At 33.2% G+C, this 23,951-nt stretch overlaps 1 protein-coding gene across 40 annotated transcripts in view; it reads left to right on the plus strand.

The window, feature by feature from the left end:
- The window catches only part of KCNMA1 (potassium calcium-activated channel subfamily M alpha 1), a 403,732-nt gene that overhangs the window by 289,353 nt on the left and 90,428 nt on the right, over positions 1-23,951 (plus strand). For 23 of the 40 annotated variants that reach the window (XM_072340339.1, XM_072340340.1, XM_072340330.1 and 20 more), the window contains 5 exons: positions 5,601-5,710; positions 8,135-8,203; positions 11,996-12,007; positions 17,687-17,773; positions 21,272-21,348. In XM_072340339.1, coding sequence (XP_072196440.1) covers positions 5,601-5,710; positions 8,135-8,203; positions 11,996-12,007; positions 17,687-17,773; positions 21,272-21,348 — 355 coding nt within the window. The remainder of the gene's footprint in view (positions 1-5,600; positions 5,711-8,134; positions 8,204-11,995; positions 12,008-17,686; positions 17,774-21,271; positions 21,349-23,951) is intronic. The other 17 variants (XM_072340332.1, XM_072340352.1, XM_072340363.1 and 14 more) reach the window with 1 other exon arrangement.

Raw genomic sequence — 23,951 nt, forward strand, 5'->3', positions numbered from 1 at the left:
CTGATTCTGAGAGAACTGTTCAAGAAGCATACACGCTTGTGGTCTGTGTTTGTATAATTACAAGTAAAAAAATGCAGATGTACATGTAGTTTCCAGAGAGTCTCTGACATTCTGACCACTTATGTCATTATCCTATCAATCTTCAACTTTCTATTATTTTTCAAGATATTCTTGTAATTATTTCAGTACATTGACAAATCTGACTATCTCAGTGAAAACACTTCTGAGCTGAAAGCTCAGCGTTTCAAGACACTTTACCCCTTCACTAAGGTAGACACTATCCTCTCTACTGGGATCCAAATGGGATTATTCTTCATTTTATTGATTCTGAATATTTCTCTATTTGTAGAACAAATAGAAAAATAGCAAAATGTTTGTTTTAGAAGAAGAAATAAATGTCAGTTTTGCTGACATGCTCTTGTTTCCATCAATATATGGAGTTAGAGTAGAATACAGTTTTACTTTAAATTAGGTTACTTTACATGAAGCAGAAAAAAATGCTGTAAAATGCTGCGTAGATTGTGCTATTATTGGTTATAAGTATGTCTACTACTTAACTAAGAATGAATTGTTCAGGCAACTAAAATGGATATCATCATTTCTGAGAAAATTTGAGTGTTAAAATCTGAAGCAGAATGAATGTCCAACAACTGACTACATATGGCTTTCCATGACAATCCAAATCAACTGGTGATAGAAGAAGGTTTATTACTTAACTGAAAGGATGCTCTTTGTGCAAGCTATCTTGCTGTCAAAACTATTTGAAAGTTATAGCTATTACTATGTGACTTTTGTGAATCAAAAGTGCATTGCAGAAGAGAAGCTACATGGATTAGAATTGTTAAGTAGGACTCCTTTGAAAAGAATGATGTGCATTCCTTAAGAGGGCTTCTGCTCCTTTGCGTTTGGAGCACTGAATTTAAATATTGTTAGACGCTCTTGAATTTCTTGGGCAAACATCAGTTAAGTCTAATACAAGCTAGGAGATTGCCAGGAAAATTTACTAAAATATCTCTATTAAAGAACGAATATAAAAAGGAAAAAAAAAAACCAAACCAAAAAAACAAAACAAAAAAAAAAACAACAACCAAAACTTTGAAATGTTTGTTGGTTCCTCCTTCTTCATACTGTGTTCGGAAAGTCATTTAATGTGCCGTAAATGTTTGGGCAGTCAAACACAAAGGAACATGATTGATGGTGACACTGTACACGTTTAACTCATTATGTGTTACTTTACAGCAAAATGGTTTGTGTAAACAGTCTGCCCAGTATTAAAGCTAAAGTAAACTAAGAAACCTCAAAATATTATGTTTGTGTCTAATTTTTTCCTTTTGGTTTTAAAGACATAATCTCACATGGAATCTTTTGTGCTCTTTTTTGGCACCAACCTGAATAAAAAGAAAATCAGCTCAAAAGGAATGTATGATATAGTTTTAACAAAATGGTTCTGTAAACATTTAAAAGAAAGGAGATTGTCTAGCAAATCATGTTGAGGGAAAAACAAATGAAATTTACACCTGTGAACTGTATTTCAATAATCTATTCATAGCAGAGGTGCTATCATTGTTGTATGGATAAAGAAGTTGTGACTTTTTAAAATGTGGAATGTGGTGCTTGAGTGTAACACGGGTTTGTAAAATGAGTTTCTGTGTAAGCATCACTTGAGATCAGAAAAATGGTCTAGAGCAGTTTCAGTTCTTCTTCAAGCTTTTTCAAGAGCAGGAATGTGGGCTCTTTTCAACTGTGCTCTCACCCGCTTATATGTAATTCTCCCACTACTTTCTAGTCTAGTCTGAGAGATGGATCTAATGAAGCTGCACAGATATATGGCAGCCGGGTGCCATAAATATGTTGGTATACTGATGGAATATGTTAAAAGGCTTTCTATTTATTTTTGGCCACCTAGGCAGCAATAGGGGGCTACATAATAAACAGAGTACTTGGTAATTAACATTTTTCTTACTTTGCCAACTACACCTTACAGGCTTTATGCCGAATAGTAATGTAGCCTGTTTTCAAAAACATTTATTCTTTAAAAGGTCTGCCTGAATAGAATCTTTTTAATCATTTAATATAGCAATTAAAAACTGCTGTGGCTGAGAACTGTGTGCTGATTACAAATAACGTCAATCCTTGGGGAAAAAGTAATAAATTTTCCTGGACTGAAGTCTACCACAGACTGTGTTTTTCAGTGAGCTGTTTAAAGAGATTAAAACCAATCTGCCCTTTTAAATTGTGATTAGATAGAAGTACTGTTCTGTTTTCTAAATTTGAGCATTATTTTTTAACAGTATAACTGCTATACTTTTGAATCTAATCCAACTGCAGGCATCCAAGAGATTCCCAAGATATCTAAAGAATTGCATCTCATAGTATTCAAGAATACTGTCTTTTCTTTGACCTACTACAATTCTTTACATTAGCGTGCGTAATGACAAAGCACATAGGTCTCTCATTTGAAACTAAAGCCAATCTTAATTAGTTATATGACGTTTTATAAAACATAGTCTTTTCATAGCAATTTTGGAAAATGTTCTTGCACGCAGAAAGAACTGTAGGAGTAGTTGGTTGAGGTTGAATAATTCTTATACTGAAGAAAACTTGTTAGTTTTGAGTTACGGACTCAATGGAGTTGAGTAAAGAGACAGTTGATAATTTAAGGAAATCCGATTATAAGACTGTAAATGTCAGAAACTTAGCACTTTGCAAAGAAAGTAGGAACTGGTTTTAGCCTTTTACATATCTGCCGGATTTTTATATCTTTACCTAAAGGTACAGTAAAACCAAATGCTCACACAAGCAACTTGCATGGACTGAAAGGCATTATGCGTGAAGATGGGGAAAGGTTTGATTTCACAAGTTCTTTTCATCTACCAGTCAAGAATAATTCATTCTTACTTGCCCTTTCCTTACACAGATGTAGCTGGGAAAACAAACAAACAAACAAAAAAATCCACCACAAACAATGCTGTGGAGTAGAGGATTATAAAATTAAACTTCAGGAGACCCTTAAGCCTGAGTCTAATGGGTGGCAGGATTCCTTGTGTTATATGTATGTAGAAGAAAGCGTAGCATTATTTAACTTCAGTTTTAGAGTGTTAACTTTAACTTCAAAATCCCACTAAACTTTTTTTTTTTTTTTTTTTTTTTCCTGTACTTTTGATAAAAAGACTAGGCTGAAGAACATTACATTAGATTTGGTGAACTCTGGAAGCTTGAGTTATAGGCACACAAAGCATGTAAGCATGACATGCCGAAACCAAAGCAGATGTATTGCATAACTGAATCAACAAGAAACAGTAGGGATATGTACCTGATTAAATAAAAAATATTTTTTTCTCCTTACTGATCTGTAAGGATAAGTGAAATTAATTTTAATAAGAACCGTTTATTGCCTTTGAGAAAAATCTGAAGCATACTTCAGGAAGTATAATGTACACTATGTACATTATACATAAATAAATGTACATTTTGTATAGGTTGTTATTTGAGGTTTGTTTAGGGGTTCAGTTTCTGAGGTTAATGCAAAATATCAGAAGGGCCAAAATAATTTAAGAATACATTAACTCCTGAAATATTTTTTTCACAGTAAATGTTTCAGATCAGTACCTTACTGATATGGACTATAGAGAAACAGATTATCTTCTCCTGTGGAACATTTTGTCTGTTAAAATTCAGGATGACATAATGAATCAAAGAAATAGAAATGAAATATTCTACCCTGGATGTTATTATTCATTGTTTTATTTCTAGCAGACCAGCAGGTACTACCTTTCAGAAAGTACCAGACAGGTGACCATCTCTTTCTTTGAAGTTATAAGCAAAATGCTGTGGGTCTGAGGTAAAATAGAAATATTTTATTTTTTCCACTGGTAATATTTTATAGCATCCCCTATATCAGCAATTCTTAAAACTCATTTATTACTATTTCACAGTATCCTAAAAGAAAGCATCTTTAACACTGTAATAAATACATGAAGGTGAATGTAATTCTAACCAGTATCTATGAATCTTGATCACTGCAATGTAAATGAGTTTTGTTATTTTCCAGTCCCTTTTTTGATTCTTTGCTAAGAATGAACTGCTTACTATATTTCTGACCTGCAGCTTCTTCCTCCAAATTGAAATAGGTGTCTTAAAGAAAAGAAAGCTGGGGAACAAATTAGAAATGAGGAACCGAGTGGAAAACAGCCTTGCTCTTATTTTCTTTATGTTATCTTTATGCTTTCTTCTCCTTGCACATTTTTTCTAATGCTAGGTGGTGTCAGTGTAAGAAAAAGTCATGAAACAGAGCATAAGTAACAGACATATTGCTATTGTTATTCCATTTTTACCCAGTCTGCACTTTATCTGTTTTCTGTATATAAAGAGCTGCTGATCAGCAACATTTGCAAGTTTCACATAAATAAATGAGTTATAAAAAATGTGATATGACTTCTCAGTGTGTGGTGGAGAGTAACACAATGCAAATCTTTTTTAGCATCCCACATGGTCTCCGAATGGTGAAACAATTTATATGGAAGAAATTTCTCTTGATTGTTTGCAGCCCACACGTCAGGGAGGAGATAATTTGAATCCTCTCCATACTGCAGTTCAATTTTGCTGTTCTATTTTTACTTCTCCAGAACTGAACTTCTTACCTGAAAGTCTATTATCAGAATATATATATATATACAAATATATATATATATATATAAAATTTAGAAATAAATTCATTGTATTTAACGTTTCACTGATTTCTTAAAAAGTTTGCTATTCTTCTTCTTTTAAGCAATCCTTTGAAAAAGTGATTTTTAAATTTTATTTATTTGTTTTTTTTAAATGACTTAGCAAGAAGAAAAGATTGGTGAATACAAAATTTAAGTGTGTAGGACAAAGCATACATAAAATACTACACAAGTCATGTTTAAAACAGCTGTTACAGTATATTTTTAATAGTGGAAAAAGAGAAAACTCACAAATATTATGCCACACCAAATTATTATGAAAGTTATAATCTGAATTTTGTTAAGCAAATTTGTTGGACACATCTGACTTGTTTTCCTTCGATAATGAAAGATGTCTGAATTTAGCAGTAAATCTTTTCTTCAGTTACTGTTCTAAAATACTTGTGACTGTTGAAACCATTTCAATATGTCTACTTCTCACAGTTTCCTGCTAGCTAGAGATGCAGAAAACAAATTTTCAGTATTTTTAATGATGTTTTTTTTAATGTGTGTGTTTGTGTCTGCTAGCCAACTTTTGAACAAGGTGAAAGCAAATGAAAGCTTTTTAGAGAGAAAAAGTAATGATATAATACAATCATTTCACTAGAGAATTTTCAGAAACAAAAAATCAAGAGATGTTTTTCCTCAAGCTCTCCACTGCCTTATTTCATGTCATGCTAAATGTTCCTACCATTAATTGAGTGATTCATTTTTACATAGGTTGTTTGATTGACTATCCTCTTCTTTTTCTTGGCAATATCATCATAATACTTGAGTGGTGTACTAACTTTTTTATTTAAATATTTATATATGCTTAAAAAGTTGTTCATAATTTTAACTGAAGTTTTTATATTTTTTATCTCTAAATCTTTTTTTGTTTGTTTGTTTGTTTAGATTGAGGAGGATACGTGGCAGAAATACTATTTGGAAGGAGTTGCAAATGAAATGTATACAGAATATCTGTCTAGTGCCTTTGTGGGTTTGTCGTTCCCTGCAGTTTGTGAGTAAGTAGAAATACATATTATTAAGCATAATCGTTTACATGCTTTCAAGTGAAAACAATGATTTCTGCAGGAGACCTTCTCACTTTTCTATAGTCCTAATGTTGCTACATGAGAAGAACTCAAATAAAATAAACATTAAAGCAATCACAGCATGGAAGTATTCCAGATGTTATAATGCCACTTTCTGAAGAGATTTGGTATTAAGTGATTATAAATGAAACCATAAATGTTTTCAGTATTGGACAAATTAATCAGCAATCCATTTAAAATATTTACTTGTATGAGTGTCCTATTGTTTCTTTTAATGAATGCCATTCTTAGTGTTTGTCAGCATCACTGTCTTGGCTTATGTCCCATTCCAAGAAAACCACTCATTAGCTGAGACAGATTTAGTGCAGTCATATAAGCAGTGTGGTGTCCAGAGCTTTGTAGCACTGGTTTCAATCAAGCATGCAGTATGTAACCATGGTCTAAGCCGTACTGTAGCTTTAAGTTTTGAGGCTGAAAATACTTACATTTGTCTTACATTTTTTCTTTGGAAGACACATCTGTATGTTGTTCCGATACATACCATTGTCACAAGTATAGGACAGTTTATAGCAGTCATACTTTCTCTTCTATTTTATTAAAAGGTAAAATAATATATATATTAGTTTTGCATTTGTCCAACATCTTGTTGCAATGTTTGTAGCTATGGCCCATATTTCCATGAGGTATATTTTTATAACAGTGCATGGTCACAGAAATAGATTTCACTTTTGAGTCAAACTGCTAAGATTTAGACAAGACTCAACATTTGTCTGCATTCTCTCTCAGCTCCAAAACAGATTATTTCTTCTGTGTGAGTATTCAAAGAAGTAGCACTTTCTAGTCTGATGCCAAACTTAGTCTCGGTCTATCACAGAGTAAGAGTCAGTGTTAAGTTCTTGCTTCTATATTTAAATTGTTTTATTCAATTCATCTCAGAGGGCAAGGAAAATTAAAAGTACTTCTAGACTGTTAGGACTTAATCCACACATCATATGCCCACTACAGTTTTTCACCTCTCTGAAGCAGTGATATTGGATCAGTCTATAGCTGTTGTTGCTTTTCCCCCCTCCCCTAACTGTAAATTGTATTCAGTGTTGCAGACACGTCAGATTCTAGACCCCAAAAACTTGAGCTCAGCTCCACTAATAGTCAAGTAAGACTATCCTGACATTATTTTAAATAAAGCTTTCTCATCTTCTGACTGAGTAAAATCAGATTTCATCTGAATCTGCGAGGGAAATCTCCTTATATTTTACAATTTCCTTCAAGCACTCTCAGAAACTTTCCTCTGTCTCATTCCTGAAAGAGGCCAGCTATCTCCTCTGCCCCTAACACAGCCAACATATAATAGTCTTATAGATGCTAAATAGTCTTCTTAGGCACACCTGTGAGACAGCAAGAGCCATCATATGAAAACAGAGATTATTTTATTGTGCTCCCTAATGGTATGTCAGCTCCCTAGTCACAAGTATGAAAAGGCTTCTTCAGTAAAAAAGTATCCATAGGTCAGCACAGCGGCCTTTAAACTCCCCATAGTTCTTTATCTTGTGTAATCTTAAGTTACAGAAGTTTATGTTTCCATTATAATTACATTATAATTGAAAGATGCACCCTGGAAGAATGCTTGACCAATTTAATAGAACAGGAAGCAAGTAGCTTGATATTTGCATATACTTAAATGATGAAACTGTAAAATCACTGGTTTCTGATTATTTATAAAAAACATTGTGGGTTTCTTTGATTGCTATCACAGTACTTGACAGCTTCAAACAAATGTTGCTATACTAACTCCATTCTCAATGTTTATAAAGAATATCATACTTGTTTTAGTAAAGTGCTACTAACAACTGAAAAAAAACACCACCACCAACAACAAAACAAACAAACAAAGAAATGAACTGTATTAATGTGCCAGCATGTATTTTTGCATGTGCTGGTCAGAAATAGCTTCCCGTTATGCTGTTTTTCTGTAATAGAAATTGATAAATGCTGACTGTTAATGTACTCTTGTTTTTGGCCAGTATGTATACATATTTTGTGCACTGCAATGAATTTTTGCTAAATTTTAGCAAAGATTTGAAAAGTTTCCTCAAGACATCCACTGCTATAGTCAAATGCAATATTATGTTTCGAATTATGACATTTGTTATTATATCTTAAGTAAACTTAATAATGCAGTACTGCTGCTTAGGATGTGTTCTCAAGTTGTCAGTTTAGAGAATTTATGAAAAAGCATTTAATATCTTCAAAATAGAGAGACCTTAGTATATGATCTATATATATGTTTCTGAAGACTGGGTAGTCATCTGACTGAGTGCAAATTCTCAGCCGTGTCTATTTACACATTGTCAATTGTGAAGAAGCTCTGATTCTTGGCCTCTTGTCTTCCTGCAGACTGGTGTTTGCGAAACTAAAGCTCTTAATGATAGCCATAGAATACAAGTCGGAAAAAAGAGAAAGCAGGTATGTCCATGACTACAAATTTTGAAGTAGGAATGCTCTGTCAAGAATTTTGCTTGCGTACTGTTGAGAATAAACATGAATGTCCTTATAAGTTTGATAAGTTTCAGAGTGTAATTATCATGCCATCGCATTACCCCATTTTATGTAGCGCTAAAAGGATTTTATTTCTGCTCTGTTTTTCCTCACCCAAATCAATTTAAGTTACAATACTTAGTATAAGGTAGGGGTACAGTGTTATGTGTCCACTTTCAGAAGTGCAGTTCATTTTTATTTAAACAAAAACATACCTTACACAATGGTTTTTGTTTCTACTGTGTCAACTTTAAGTGACAGTCCAAAGATTTACTGAAAGTAGAAAAGTGGAAAGAAGGTGTGGTATCACAAGTCATTATGGTAAAGTTTATTTCTGAAAATAAACATTTACAAAACAATTTCATATAAATCAGTTTGGAAAAGCCAATCTTCATAGCATATATGATATATGGAAGTGGAGAATAAACATTTATATGGTATCAGTTCCAACAAAGGATGTATATATGAATACCATCAGGTAAATCAAAATTACATGTAGTTGTGAAATTACCAAGTCATTGACCCCCATTTTTTAATCTGAAAAGAAATTCCCTAATTATAAATGAATATAAATTCATGGACAGAATCTGTTTCTTCTTTCTGTACAAAGATTCTTAAGAATTTGTATATACTGCAGTCAAGTTTCAATCAGTTTGTCACTCAGTGCATTTATACAACATTCCTTTTTGTGTAACAAAAATCATAAATGTACTCTGCAACATGCAGAGGGGCACATAACAAAAATCTGGTAATTCTGACTTTGATCTGAATTTTGTATTCTCTGTCAAAAGTGATGTTTGTAAGATTTGCAGTGAATCTGGAGCTATATATACTACAACCTCATATTTTTATTTTTTTTTTTTTTGCCACTGATTCTCTAAATCTTTGAGGGCAGTTGTTTGAATTCAAACAAATTCTATTGTTTGAGCTCGTGCCATGATTCCTGAGGTTTTGAAAGTATATTCCTGTATAAATGCCAATAAAACCTATGTGGGATGCTTGATAAAAAAAAATTAAATATTGCAACTATTAACGATAGTATTTCCATGGCCTATACTTGATTTTGCTTGATTCCTTCCTATGGGGTAAGTGATACGTGGAGTGGTGTTCGTGATACCGGATTTTACTTTTGTCCCCATTATGTTAATTAAACTTTTTTTTTTTTTTTTTTTTTTTTTTTGTTATCTGCAATAACAGATTTTTTTTTTTAATGTTTCCAGCTCACCTGGGCTCATCTTAAAATAAAAACTTTCCATTCAGTTGCTAAATTCTGCATTTGCTAATGTAACAAAGATGATTAAATATTATTTTCCCTAAAAGTTTAACATAAATTTTGTAGCAAATAAGGAGAAAGGGGGAAAAAAAAAAAAAAAAAAAAAAAGAAGCATTAGTAACAGCACTGGTACAGTTTAGCATATTATTATTATTACCATATTTAGAAAATACTTAGTTTCCTTTGACTCTCTCTGGCAACTGTTAAACAACTTTAGGTTGTCATTACTTTGCTTGTCATTTAGTTATGTGCTACTGTGACAAACTTTTTAATAATAACAGATAATTCATGGCTTCTATATCAGTCTTTGAACTAACTTCAATAAGAATTGGTTTGAGTTCTTAATCACAAGCTGATGAAGAGGATCCCACAAACAATAACGCAGTGTGATCCAACGTGTTACTTAAGTCCATAGAGGTAAAAGTTTACAGTGAATTAGTTTTGTAGAAAATAAATTGCAGTAAGCAAAACTAATGGAGAGGTGTTAACAGTTGGATTTTACAAACGTATATATAACAGAAGGAAAGCAGGAAAACTTAATACTTCCATCAATTTAAAATATATATATATGTATATATATAGAAAGAGAGAGAGATATGTATATCTATATATATATATATATATATATATTTACCATAATCCACAGTAGTAACTTCTGAATTTAGTAAGGAGTGATAATTTTATAGTCCCTCTTTGGTGAATTGGATTGCTACCTGCAGGATAATTTTACTGTTCCTGTGTTCTCCAACACATGTGTTGAGTACTTATTTCTGGCTTTATGAACTGGAGCCTCTTAATCTAATCAGAAAGGTAATAGAACAGACCTTTTTCTCACTTCTTGTGTTTATTTACATTTCCTTGCACCATCTTAAATGATGAAGAATTAAGATAAAAAGTAGTATAACATGGTTTACAAGTGCAAATGGTCTTTGAACATGATAAATTTATTATTCACCAATTATTTTTGTTGATATTGTCTTTGGACATACTTTACCTTACTTCACATCTTCACTTCTCTATTGATAATCCATAAATGTGAAGAGAAAATTAATTATGATTATATTCATTCTATCAAGAGGGTTATCAACAAGATATATGTAATGGCTTATTTTATGATTATAGTTTGGATTCATATTTTTCAAAAATACTAAGAAATGTAAATGCTTTACAACAATGATTACTATAAATAAGGATTGCTGTAGTACCAGGGTGGCACCTTTGTAGTAAAAGCTATTTTTTTCTGCTACAGCTGAAGTAGGTGTAAGGGAAGTTTCAAATAATTCTTTCTGCCAACTCAATGAGAAGATCTTACACCACTTTGATTTTTGTTACTAGTTTTAAGGCATAACATATATATAATACATATATTATATTAAACTGATTAATCTGATTAGTTTCATCTGCTTTCATCAATAGTCATTTGAAATCATCAGAAATCTATCCAAGCACTATCTGAGCTTCCTGCTTATTTTTTTTTCCCCCACAATTCCTATTGAACCTACATAAAGAAGTATTAGATTGTTAATTGTAAACAAGTTATTATTTAAAAAAGATTGCTTAAAAGAAGAATGTGAGAGTGCTCTGAAGTAAAATGAGTTTTGCCATTCCTGATATAGGTAATTATTCTTAGATATGATAAATACAGAGTCAAATAGCTTAAATATGGCCTAATTTTTATTTATGCGATTGTTTCTCATCAGGGTAGTTCAAAAATTAATTATACTTAAATTTATTTACATCTACATTTATATAATAAATATTTGAATTACTGTTCAGTTATCACAGAAACCTCTCAGCATACAAATTTGACTTACTTTAGTGGGTTTCTGTCCAGCTACTAAGGTCTGCACTTTAGTTGATCCAGATCACAGTGTGATTTAGCCATTTCTCCATAACTTGTATAACAACCATTCCTTTGTCTCTACAGTTATTGTAATCATTGTTAACAAGCAAAAAGCATTTTGTTAGTAAATTGTTTATGTACCTGGTCTAAGCCAAATACTTTAAAAAATGTTCTTAGTTCATTTACTGGAAGGTTTTATTTCACCTGTAGAAAAAATGCTGAAGGAATATGGAGAACATCAGTCTGAGTGTCCTAGCAGAGCTTAATCAATGGATAGCAAAAAATATCAGTTTTAAATGCAGATGTTCAAACTCCACATCTGAAATCCCTTTTAGAGATATTTTTTTAATTCCTTTTTACTTGTATTTTTTTTTTCACATAAGCAAGAAGGAAAGCCTAGCCTGAATTCTTCCCTTTTGCACCCTCTGTTTACTCCTTTTGTTAAATTTTCTCTTTGTCTGTCCATATATTTGTCCTCATTCTCAGCAGAAAAACCTTTGAGCCTTTGAGACTTTTATATAAAGGGTTTTTTTGCTTTTGCTTTGATGTCAGTTGATTTCCTATCAAAGTGTTTGATTTGCAATTTTTTTCTTGTCGTTTGCAGAAGCCGAAAGCGGTATGCCCTCTTCGTTACCTTTCCTTCCAACCTCAATCCTACCTCCACTCCTTCTAACTTCAGGACTAATTCCTTGCCAAGAACACAGGAAGATAACATCTTTGTCTATCTTTCTCTGTATATGCACACATATATATACATATATATATTCATTTGTCTATGTGTGTATATATATATATCTATATGTGTGTATATTTATATATTAGGCCCCAAACTAAAAAAGGAGACAGGATAGCATTTTGTCTCTCTGTTGGTTCTTGTGACTCATGCACTAACTTCTTTGCAGGAAATTTAAAATACAATAGTATATGTTTCAGGCTTTTATTTTTATCCCCTTAAGGAATCATTGGTGTATTAGACTGTTACATTTGAAAAATAGACTTTACTATTAACACCTCACGTTGTCTTTTTTTTTTCATTTGTACTGTATCATGACAATGTAGTTTTCGTCTTTACCAGCCCTTATGCTGACATATCGTCTCCATATTCATATGTTCATTGATGTCCTTTTTCCCCTAGTCTTCCTTCAAAACAAGTCTGAGAGTACAGTGGTTCATTTTCTCTTGTAGTCTCACCTTTCATTAACAACAACCTAATGCCTTATTCTTTGCATTGCTGATCCTGCTTTGAGCACAGTTAACTGTAATACAGTACTCATTAAATTTAGTGTACTGTTCCAGTGAAAGTACCATGGATAGTTGGTGCTGTATGTCACATTCATTTTAATGACATTTATTAAGATTATTTATGAAGATATTACTCAATCTTTTTCTCAGTGGATTTTTTTTTCCCATTGGGGTGGCATGTGTATCATTTTCTTTTGCTACACCATGCTGAGAGCCCTTCTCTAGTCACCATTCTATCCTGCTACTATTGGTTTGAATGGAATCAAGAAGGCATGCTCTTCTTTATCTTGTCATTTCCTCTCCTCCTTTTCCTCTCCTCGTCTTTTTTCTGTCACTCCCATTTGTTTTCCTAATTGCTTATAGCATTCTGTTGGTGTTGCTTTTCAGAGACCCATTCTCATTTTACTGATATTTTAATTTCCTTCTTCATCATATTCCCTGAACTTTAATTTCCATGTCTGTTTTGTTGCGTGTGCTGTGTGTTATGTTTAATTTTTAGTCTTATTCTCCTGTGGTTTCTAAGTAGATGTGTGAAAAGAGAGGTGGCTTCCTGTCAGTTTGGCATTATTGATATGATCCAACTGCAGAGAAGTTACTGCAACACTTAGCATCTTCAAGGATCTGCAGTTGTTGCACCTCTACTTCGCTTCTTGCTTTTAAGTATATATTATCTTGTGGTTAAGGCATGTGAACGCTGGCATGATGAACAATATGAAGAAGTGTTGTAAAGTTGCTTGCTCCCAGAATAAACTGTATTGTGGTGCTTCCTTGTACTGGTAATCAATCACTTCTAGAACCAGAAGGAATAATTAAGTTACTTAAAGTGCACTGAACTCACCAGCACCATTGAACTAGTTTGGATTACGCCTAGTAAAAACACCTTACATTCATGATATAATAGACATTGTTGTGAAGGACTTAACTCCTGGGAGCAACCTTTTTTTGTATGCTTGTAGTAATTAAGGCTTAATATACTGTAGCATGTAATGTGCTGTGTCTTTTGCCTTGTATTCTTTTTAGTGTCTTACTGGATTTTTCTGTGTAGAACAATATGGATCTGAATTAATGTCAATGATAGAGCCCAGAAGAAAGAAGCAATACTCACGAGTTACATGCAGTGTGAAGCTGGTATGCACGCAACTCCCATTATGGGATTTGTGCACCTACCCTCACACTCCACTTAGTCATTCCCAGAAAATACACATCATCTAAAACTAATTTTGTAATTTTAAGTCCGTAGTTGTGTGAATGACATGGCACAATTTAAAAGGCTATTAGACTAATAATGATGTATTTCATCTGGGCGTGTTATGGAACAAGAAAAAATAGCTGTCTTTACTTAATAGTGTGATAGCTTTAGACAGTAATATCAAATAGTATTGTTTTAGTTACTCATTATTAATAGAGTCATTATTTATATTTCTGATTAATATGTGATATTGTTACTATTTTAGTCACATGGGGAATGGTACAGTACATCTACCACAAGGTTTAAAAATAAGTTTTTACAGCTTTTGTCATTTGTTTAGTCAAAATTTTGCCATTTTTTTATTCATTTAATTCAACAATTGATTTTATTATTATTATTTATTTATTTATTTTAAGATAAAAATTGTATTTACAGTGGTACCTGCAGATCTAAAATAAGGAAATGCCACTCAATCAGACAGGTTTCCTCAATGAAGGGATGAGTTGTTCAGTTGATCCCTGATACTGGCATTCATCTCACCTATCTTTATCAGTATAGACCTAATTAATCCCTTCTAATTCTTCAGACTTGAGCTCTTGAAAGCATCTTCTATTCTAAAACAGATGAGGTGAACCCCGTTCTCCATACTGTCTAAATTTTTATCCTGAAAGTAAGAACAAAATGAATGGTAAATAACAGAAGTTGCTGACAAGGGAAATTCCCAGCCTTGACAATAGTTGACAGTATATAAAAATGAAATATTACTTTGTCATGTACTTATCTCCACAACTAGGGAAATATATATCTGTGCACATTTTCATGAACTGCTTAAACAGATATATGCTTCTCTGTATAAGTGATGGATGCATTCTTCTTGGTAGGCTTTAAAGCCTGTTTCATTTTTCTTTGCTCTTTCTTCCCCTTCCGTCCCGTCCCCCACCCCCATCCCCCAACGATTAAGGCTTTTAATTCAATTCAAAACATTTTGCTTACTGTTTGCATTACTGTGAGTGCTTAAGAGAGCATAACTTTAGTCTATGTAAAGAAATCTGTTCATCTGTTTTCACTGAAAAGCTGTAATGCCTTCATCATTAAGGGAAAGAATGAAATAGGGGGATAAAAGAAGTGTTACTCTGACAGAGCAGTACTTTACTGGTACTTAAGAAGTACTTAAGTCAAACCTAACTGTATTGTAAATATTTGCATATTTTAGAAGGAACAGCTTACTGGAAACAAAAGAGATGAGCTTTTGTAGATTTCTAACAGCTAAATTATCATCAAAATGACTATAAAAATAAGGACAAGGGGAGAGAAAGGGCTAGAAACTTAACTGCAGGTAAATTTAAGGAGATGATGGAATGTTTTGGCAGATAGACTTTAGAAAGTCATTAGCAAAACGATCCCCTTCTGGTTTTACCTGGGCTCATGGCTTTATATGTTAGCAGTTCTCTTTTCCAAGTAGGGAATTTTTAATCTGCTTCACTGGCAGCCTGTTTAGCTGTCCCTGGAACAGCCAGGAAGCTTTGACTTGATACATTGACTCAAGTGACAAAACTTTGTCCGAGGAATCTGCATTTTCCAAAGTATTTCTGACTTCAGTGACTTGTTTCATATGAACAAATAATATTTTGTTTTAGTTTTGTGTTTTGTTTGATCGATTGATTGTTTTGCTTTATTTTATGTCATTCTTGTTTCATTTTAAAACCTGGGAGATTGCATTTGAAAAATACATTAAATAAATGTTTTGTTTTGCAAGTAAAACCAGTAAGCCCAATAAACTAAGAAATCAAAAAGATGTGAACTTCAGATGTGAAGTCTTAATGCATATCCACTTACCTGTGTGCATTATACTGTAGGCATCATTTAAATTATCAAATTTTATTTTTTGCAATACTACTGAAATGTGCTGAGGAGCTGCTTTCTGTGGTGCTGCATTCAATTTTTCTTTAGTTCTCTCCTTTTAAACAATTCCAAAGTTTGAAACTGTGAATGAAGAAAGAGGAAGGATGTCTGGGTAAAGACTTCTTTTGAGAACTGGTTTTTGTTCTGTTCACAGGAAACCTGTGTGACAGTGAACACATTTTAAATGAAACTTTTTACAGATGATCTCTGCTTACTTTGGGAAGCAATTGCTGAGCATTTCTACTTGCAGCAGAAATCCCAAGAAACTATATAAAGAGAGATACAATGATAAACAGTAATAAAAACAAGTTGTAGGCATCCTAAATAAATAAATATTTTACCTCATAGTGACTCAATTGAGTCATTAGTAACTCATCTGTAAAATGGAGCAACCCTCTCTTCATATTCTTGTAAAATAAATTATGTATCTGTAAACTAATTGCATGCCATTGTGATGAAAACTGCTGAAAAAATCACACATTAAAAATGATGCTGAGTTTAAAGAAAAATAAATGACTCAAATCCATTTCTAGAATATTGCCAGTAACACACTCTTGAATGTAGTCTCAGACTGTGCGAAAAAAAGTAGCTTGTGGATATTAAGTTAAGAATTGTATCATGATGACTACATAGTATACACTAAATTATGGCTGCATAAGCAACCTTTTAATTCTTAAGTGCTTTATTTTGCAGCCGGATTATTCTTTTAACAGGGCATTTTTACATGGATACTCACGTGTAGCCATGTGCTTATATAAAGCTTTCAAGTACACTATTTGTCACACTAACTTATTACTAATAGATAGGTGATAAATACCATCCAGAATATGAGAAATGAGATCCATTTTTCTTCCTAGCAGTGGCTTCAGAGATATTTGGCCTTTACATTTTAGCAAAGTGTATGTGTTTGAATATGCACTTTATCTAATTTTGTGTGTGTATTCTTATGCCAGTATTTAAATTGCTGGTAGTCATTATTTACTTTAGATTGTATGTGCATGCCATTTGTAGACTGGTTTTCAAAGACCAAGTTTAAATAAATACAAAAAGAGAACTTTTGACAAGCTGCTTTAAATTTTATCAAGTTAAAAGTTTAGTTACATTACACAATAGTAGAAGTAATTGGAAAATATCTCTCTCTGTGAGTATGGATATATAGCTTTGTACTTTGCAAATTACCTTAATAACTAGAGTTAAATATTCATGAAATTAAAAGTAATTCATAAAGAGATATAGAATATCTCACTTCTTGATAGCAGTTCATAATTTCTTTCTTCGTACTTAGTTGAGGCTATTTTGTCAATGTGGTTGGGTTATTTTTGTTCTTCCATGCCTACATAGCAGTGTTTAAAATTTTTTAAAACTCATTTTATGTTTTTTCAGCTATCGTGACTGGTTGTCTTGTACCATTCCCCTTGAGTGTATGTGTGTATTTATTATTTTAAACAATAACATTGTATGTCCAGATAGGGGTCCCATTAACATTCCATATCACTAGAAATTGGCAAAAATTTGCATAAAAGGGTTTACCTTCATGAGTGCCTTTTGTATTGTTAGTGAGCAGTGGTTGTTGGTTCTTTTCACCATATCTTGAATTGTTCACCACTTTGCGTGACAGAGCAAGTGATCTAAAAACTCAGCTTCACACTATGTTTCTGAGAGGCTTTGTTATTTTGTATAATTCACACTTAATGCAAAAACATAAAAATACATAAACACTTAATGTGATTTTGGGAGAAGGCATGTGAATGTCTCAAAGTACAGTTTTTGTAAAAAATGATGGCATGTGAAAACTGTCATTTGATTGGAAATTTCAAGGAAAAATGGCTTAAAATTTCCTGGCAGCCTTTCATAACTAGTGGGTCCCCTATAGTAGAATAAAATAAAGCTAGTTTTGAACATTATGTTAAAAGTAATTAATTTTTTGTTTGTTTGTTTGATTGTTTTTGTTTCATTATGCAGTATATTAATCAATCCTGGAAACCATGTCAAGATTCAAGAAGGTACCTTAGGATTCTTCATTGCAAGTGATGCCAAAGAAGTAAAAAGGTAATTATATTTCTAGCTTGAAATTTACACATACTGTATTTATTTTTTTATTTGCTTAGTTTTCCTTCATGTGTAAATATGTGAACTGATTTCCACTGTTATCTGTTGAGCAGTATTCATGGAAAATTGAGCTGGTGAATTAATGAAATTACCTTTCCTTCAGATCGTTCATATCATTTTCTTAACTGTAGTTTCAAATGTCTAGGAGATAAAATAGTTTTACAAGTATGTAAAGAAAATAAGAGGTTATTTTAATACTTGATTTGATCAAACTACTGTATTTATTTGCTAATTGCATTAGCAGATTAATATTTATGATCTTACGATTTTTCTCTACCAAGTCTATATAGTCTGTGTTCTCATAATAATAAAGACAAATAAAACTATTTGAAATACATTCCAACCATTAAGAACAACTTCACTATTCACAGTAGTTAGATGTGCTGTAGTTGCATTAGATTTATGAGAGTTTTATGGTTTTTGTATTTAGTGCCAAGCATATTTATTCTGGTTTGTTAGAGTATAAAATGGGAATAAAATTGCAATATGAGAAAGTATTGTTTAAAATAAATAATTTCTTAATGTCCCTTGAATTAAAAATGACAATAATAAAAATATTTAAATGATGACATTTACTTAGTCCTAAACTTATGTGAAAAGTAGTTTTAAGTAATGAATTTTTGTGACAATTATATAAGGAATGTCAAAACATCAAAATAATGAAATTGCCAAGAATTTGAAAGATATATATATATTTTTAAACAATATATTTTTTGTTTAGTCAAAGCACAAAGAAGAACACAGTAATACCTCTATCATATTTCTAGCACTGACTTTATAGAATTGTAGAATCATAGAATCACCAATGTTGTAAAAGACCCATAGGATCACCTAGTCCAACCATCTACCCATCACCAATAGTTCTCACTAAACCATGTCCCTCAACACAATGTCCAGACGTTCCTTGAACACCTCCAGGGTTGGTGACTCCACCACCCCCCAGAGCAGCCCATTCCACTGCCTAACCACTCTTTCAGAGAAGTAGTAATTTAACGTCCAGCCTGAAGCTCCCCTGGCACAGCTTGAAACCATTCCCCCTAGTCCTATCATGAGTTACACGAGAGAAGAGGCAGACCCCCAGCTCACTACTACCTCCATTCAGGTAGTTACAGAGAACAATGTGGTCTCCACTGAGCCTCCTCTTCTCCAGACTGAACAATCCCAGCTCCTTCAGCTGCTCCTCATAAGGCCTGTGCTCCAGACCCCTTCTCTGCACATACTCCAGGGCATCAATGTCTTTCTTGCAGTGAGGGGCCCAAAACTGGACACAGTACTCAAGGTGCAGCTTCACCAGTACTGAGGGGAACAATCACTTCCCTGTTCCTGCTAGCAGCACTGTTTCTGATGCAAGCCAGGATGCCACTGGCCTTCTTGGCCACCTGGACACACTGCTGGCTTATGTTCAGATGAGCATCAGTCAATACCCCCAGGTCCATTTCCTCTATGCAGTCCTCCAGCCACTTTGCCCTAAGCCTGTAGTGTTGCCTGGGGTTGTTGTGGCCGAAGTGCAGGACCTGGATTTTGGTCTTTTTGAACCTCATCCCATTGGCTTCAGCCCAGCTATCCAGTTTGTCCAGATCCCTCTGTAAGGGCCTCACTACACAGAGTATTTGCAACCAGTGTTGTATCAGATACACTGCCTTTCAGCATACATTTTTGTTTTTTTCTCTTTTGCTTTTATCTATTTAAATACAGTCTTCACACTCCTCTGATGAGTTGGTAGGTTTTTTGAGTTTATAGGGCTTTTTACAATCTCCTATAAAATTATTTCAGACTCATAAATTACCTGACATATCATGTATTTGACCAGTTGACTGCTAGTAATGAGTTCAGAAATAATTTGTCCATCATTCGTCTATCATGATTTATCTAATAAAAAACTGAAATTGAATTCCCAGTTCTGCCTGACTTTTTGCACAAAGCTCTGTTTAGACCTATACTCCCTTCCTTGCATGTTCTGTAGCTGTTCTATGCAAAGCAAGTCATTATCAGATATGCTTCAGCTAACAAAACCGATTATGAAAAGTGTTGATTTCACTCTTTTGAGCTGTGAATCAGACAGTTAAAATATTCTAAGGTTGAGGTCTTTGAGAAGGAAAGAAAGTGAAAAGGATAATAAGTGTAATGTGATGAAAAATGCCTGAAATTCAAATTATCATCGATTTTTTAAATATGATAATGCTAAATTTCAGGTGTAGAGTGATAGCTTTGTTCCTTCAGTGAATTTGTATTAAGATGCATGCAAAGGGAGAAGGTTAGGAAAGACAGGTATGAAGCTAACAGATCCTGATAAGTATATGTATCAGGACATTTCAGAAGTTTAAAAACTATGTTTACTTAATTATGCTAGTGGAAATACTGGTAAACTGTAAGAGTTCTGCTAGAGACCAGCTATGTGATACTTGTGAAATGAATCACAGTAGCTTTATGCAGCATGTTGAATTGACAGACACATCTGAGAGCATTTGGATACATACTTATTAAGCTGGAATTTTAGTTTGATATGTATGCAAAGTCAGATGTTTACTCTTGGCTGTTTATCCTAGTTCTCTTTGTGTTTCAGCTGTTGGTGAGCATTTTGATATAATAGTAGATATTAATAAACAAGAATAGTACATAGTAACCTAGATGGTTCAATGTATTAATTACATGCTTTTCTTAGAAGTGTTGATTCCTTAACTGTTCAAAACTGGTGTGATTTTGCTCTAACACCAAATATGAAAGACAAAAATTAATCTGAAGCAAGACTGTATCTGCTCTTTCATTTATATATTACTATAGAAACTCACTAATTTTTTGTAGGTTTTCTCTTTTTTTTGGGGGGTGATGTTGGAGGGGGATAAATTGTACATCTGACATACTGTCACATTGATCACTTTACAATTTCATTATATCTTAAGATGATGTCCAACTTGTGACTTGGCTGAAAAACTGGCCCAGGGTGCTAGATGGTGTTTTCAAAAGAAAATATCTGGTATATCTGGTATATAACATATATTATATTATAATATAATTGTTTTTATATATAATTGTATATGTATATAAAATTATACAATTATATACATATTTAATGAAGTCTCTGTTCTTATCATATATATATATATATATATACATACACACATTCTTGGTGAAACTCACTGGATGCTCCATTTTTCTAAGATGAAAGACAGCTGCAAAGATAAACTGTCATAATTATCATCCCTTTCCCCAATTACTTTTCAAGTATATTAAAAAAAACACTAATGTGGAGTCTTATTTTTGGATTTCATGATCTTGAAGCAAATATTTCTTACTTTAAATATCTAGACGCTTTCAAAGATTAAAGGAAATTAGCACTAGCATGTTTCATTAATTTCATACCGCAATAAAAAAAATGTGGGACTAATTTCATTTGTATGGATTAAGGAATGTGTCAGTTTTTCCATTCTGTCTCTTCAGGGCATTTTTTTACTGCAAGGCCTGCCATGATGACATCACAGATCCCAAAAGGATAAAAAAGTGTGGCTGCAAACGGCGTAAGTAAAATTTCTATCACTCCCTTCTCCTTCCTATTAACTGTTTAGTCTTGAAGAATAACTGTACACTCAGTTACACGTTTCACACAATGATGCAGAAAAGTTAAAAAATAAATTCACAGCATAAGTTGAACATAATTGAACATAAGTTCAATTTACATTTTGTAATTATTCTTATTAAACTTCATACCACTTACACATGTTTCTTCCTTAAAAAATCTATTAGGGTCCAAAGCTTAGAATACTTAAACAGTTCATCTAGCTATATATAGCTGTGGAAGTTTCTGAGTTAAAAATGAGCTAACAGTGAAATTCTGCTCTCATTCATATCAGGCTGGTATCCAGTAATTCCAATAGTTTTCTGTAAAGAGCTTTTGTTTTCCTTACTAAATATGATTCTGTACAAGAAGATATTGGGGAATAATATTCCATCATGTAACTACTGAACTAAACTATGAGAACTATGAGACTGTTGAGCAAGTTCTGGTAAAAAGCAAGTTTCAGATGCCTTCATGTTGCAAGAAGGTAGAAATCAGAAATTCATGGTATACAGGGGAAAAACATGAACAGTAATGTAGCCTTAGTACTAGGAAGTCAGGGAGGAAAAGTGGCATCCTGTGACCCTGCCATCACAATGGATGCATTACTAACAACAGGGCCATGGAAAGTGACAACTTCTATATATAGCACTGTGGAATGTCCCAAAAGGGACAGTCGGTCCAATAAATAGAGATACTGTCCAGATGTAGAAACATAATGATGGATTTAGTGAGGCTAAGGGAGGAGACTGTCAGAGCTGCTACAGTGAGAACTAAGCACTGAAGAGGGAATCCTCTCAGTTGGATGAAAAAGAAAACAAAAAGACAGCAAAATATTGGTTTTCCCTTTAATTGTCTGTCCTTTCTCCCCATCTGCCCTCTCCCCTCAACCCCCCACCCCCCGCACACGCATATGGTTAGAGGCACTATAATAGGATACAGTTTCTGCTTAACACAGTGTTCACAACTATTAGGAATAATGCAGTTTCTTTGTTTTTAAAGTTCTGTTAATAAGAAAAAAAGGTAAATTTTTTTAAAAACAATTCAACAGTATTTAGTAATTTTGGATCACTAATTCCAGTGACAGTCTCAAGATCCCTTTTATGGGACTGGGTATATAGTTTTAGAAGGTAAGTGTTAAGGTACAACCTATTCTTCACATTAAATGCCTTAGTTTTAGTTTTCAAATCACTTATCGCTTTTGAAAATCTTAATTGCATTATCTATCTGTAAATTACAAAAACTTTTTGGTCTTAAACTGCAAGCTAACCATAACAAAACATGCACTAAGAAATACTTTGTTGAATTAGGAACTGTCAACTGATCCATCAACAGTTAAGCTAACAAGTTGGTTTTTAAAGATAACAAGAATAATCACATGGAAATATTTGGTCCTACATAAGTATATATATTTTAATTAGTGAGTAACATAGCAGAGACAGCTGAATGTGGGAAACATTTAAGATGAAATGAAGTGGGCTGCTAGTAAATACTGACACTTTCAGGTGAATTGAATGTGAAAGATCATCTCCTTTAAATTGAAATCTTACTTATTGTAGCTTTAATTAATCTTTCTTCCTGTGATACTGGAAGACCACATTTTCAGTAAGGCATTTGAGGCTGCACATCATTTTAGATACTATCTGAACATTAGCTTTTTATATTGTTGGGGTCTAAACGTGAGTTTGACCTACATAGCTATTTGTCCAAACCTGTTAGGCCTAATATTAATAATTCTGAGGAGTTCAGTACATTTCCATGAGGCCACAGATAATTAATGTAACCTTGCTTTCCTTTTGCAGTTTCTGCTACCCTTCTTTCTCCTTACCTATCCCACTCCCTGAATAACATATGAATGCTGATGTCATGTCCAGATAAATGTTTGCGTGGAAAATTTAATTCACAGATTGTTAACGTATTTTTTGAATGCTTTTAATCTCATTCCTATGGCATTTAACTGTAGATTTTTCAGCAAAAGGCCAAATACATGTATAAATTTATATAAAATGCAGCCAGGACGGCATGAAATCTCTGAACTGGATGACCTACTCCTCCTGCTTCTTTCATTCCGTACAACAACTGTGGTCTAATTCTGTATATATTTTTTCCAGTGACAGTGCTTGCTGTGAACGATGGGGGTTGAACCCCAGAAAGGACATATCATATGTACATTGATGTGTTTGAAAGAATTTCTTGTAATCTATGATAATTGACAAACTTTTGATTTATTTTTCCTCTTGCTGCCTTGGAACACGACCCCTACTATATTTTAACTGCACACTGATAGTGATCTATTGTGAGTAAAAATGGGTTCCCTGTAGCCCAGAGTGCGGTCCAACCTGTCTTTCTCTAGCAGAGAGTATTTTTGTTCAGTATTTTGGTTATTTTCTTTATTTATGTTGCATGTAGCAGTGGCGTCATACCCACAAGTTTCTCATCATTTCCACCCACGGAGATTAGGGTGACGTTGAAGAAAATACAGCAGTTTTCCCCTCTTCCACTTTTTTGCTCCTTTTTCCCCACAACTTTGACTTTTATCCCTATTTGAAAGGGAGAGCTTGGCAG

This window comes from Excalfactoria chinensis, chromosome 6, assembly GCF_039878825.1.
Source record: "Excalfactoria chinensis isolate bCotChi1 chromosome 6, bCotChi1.hap2, whole genome shotgun sequence".
Lineage (NCBI taxonomy): Eukaryota > Metazoa > Chordata > Aves > Galliformes > Phasianidae > Excalfactoria > Excalfactoria chinensis.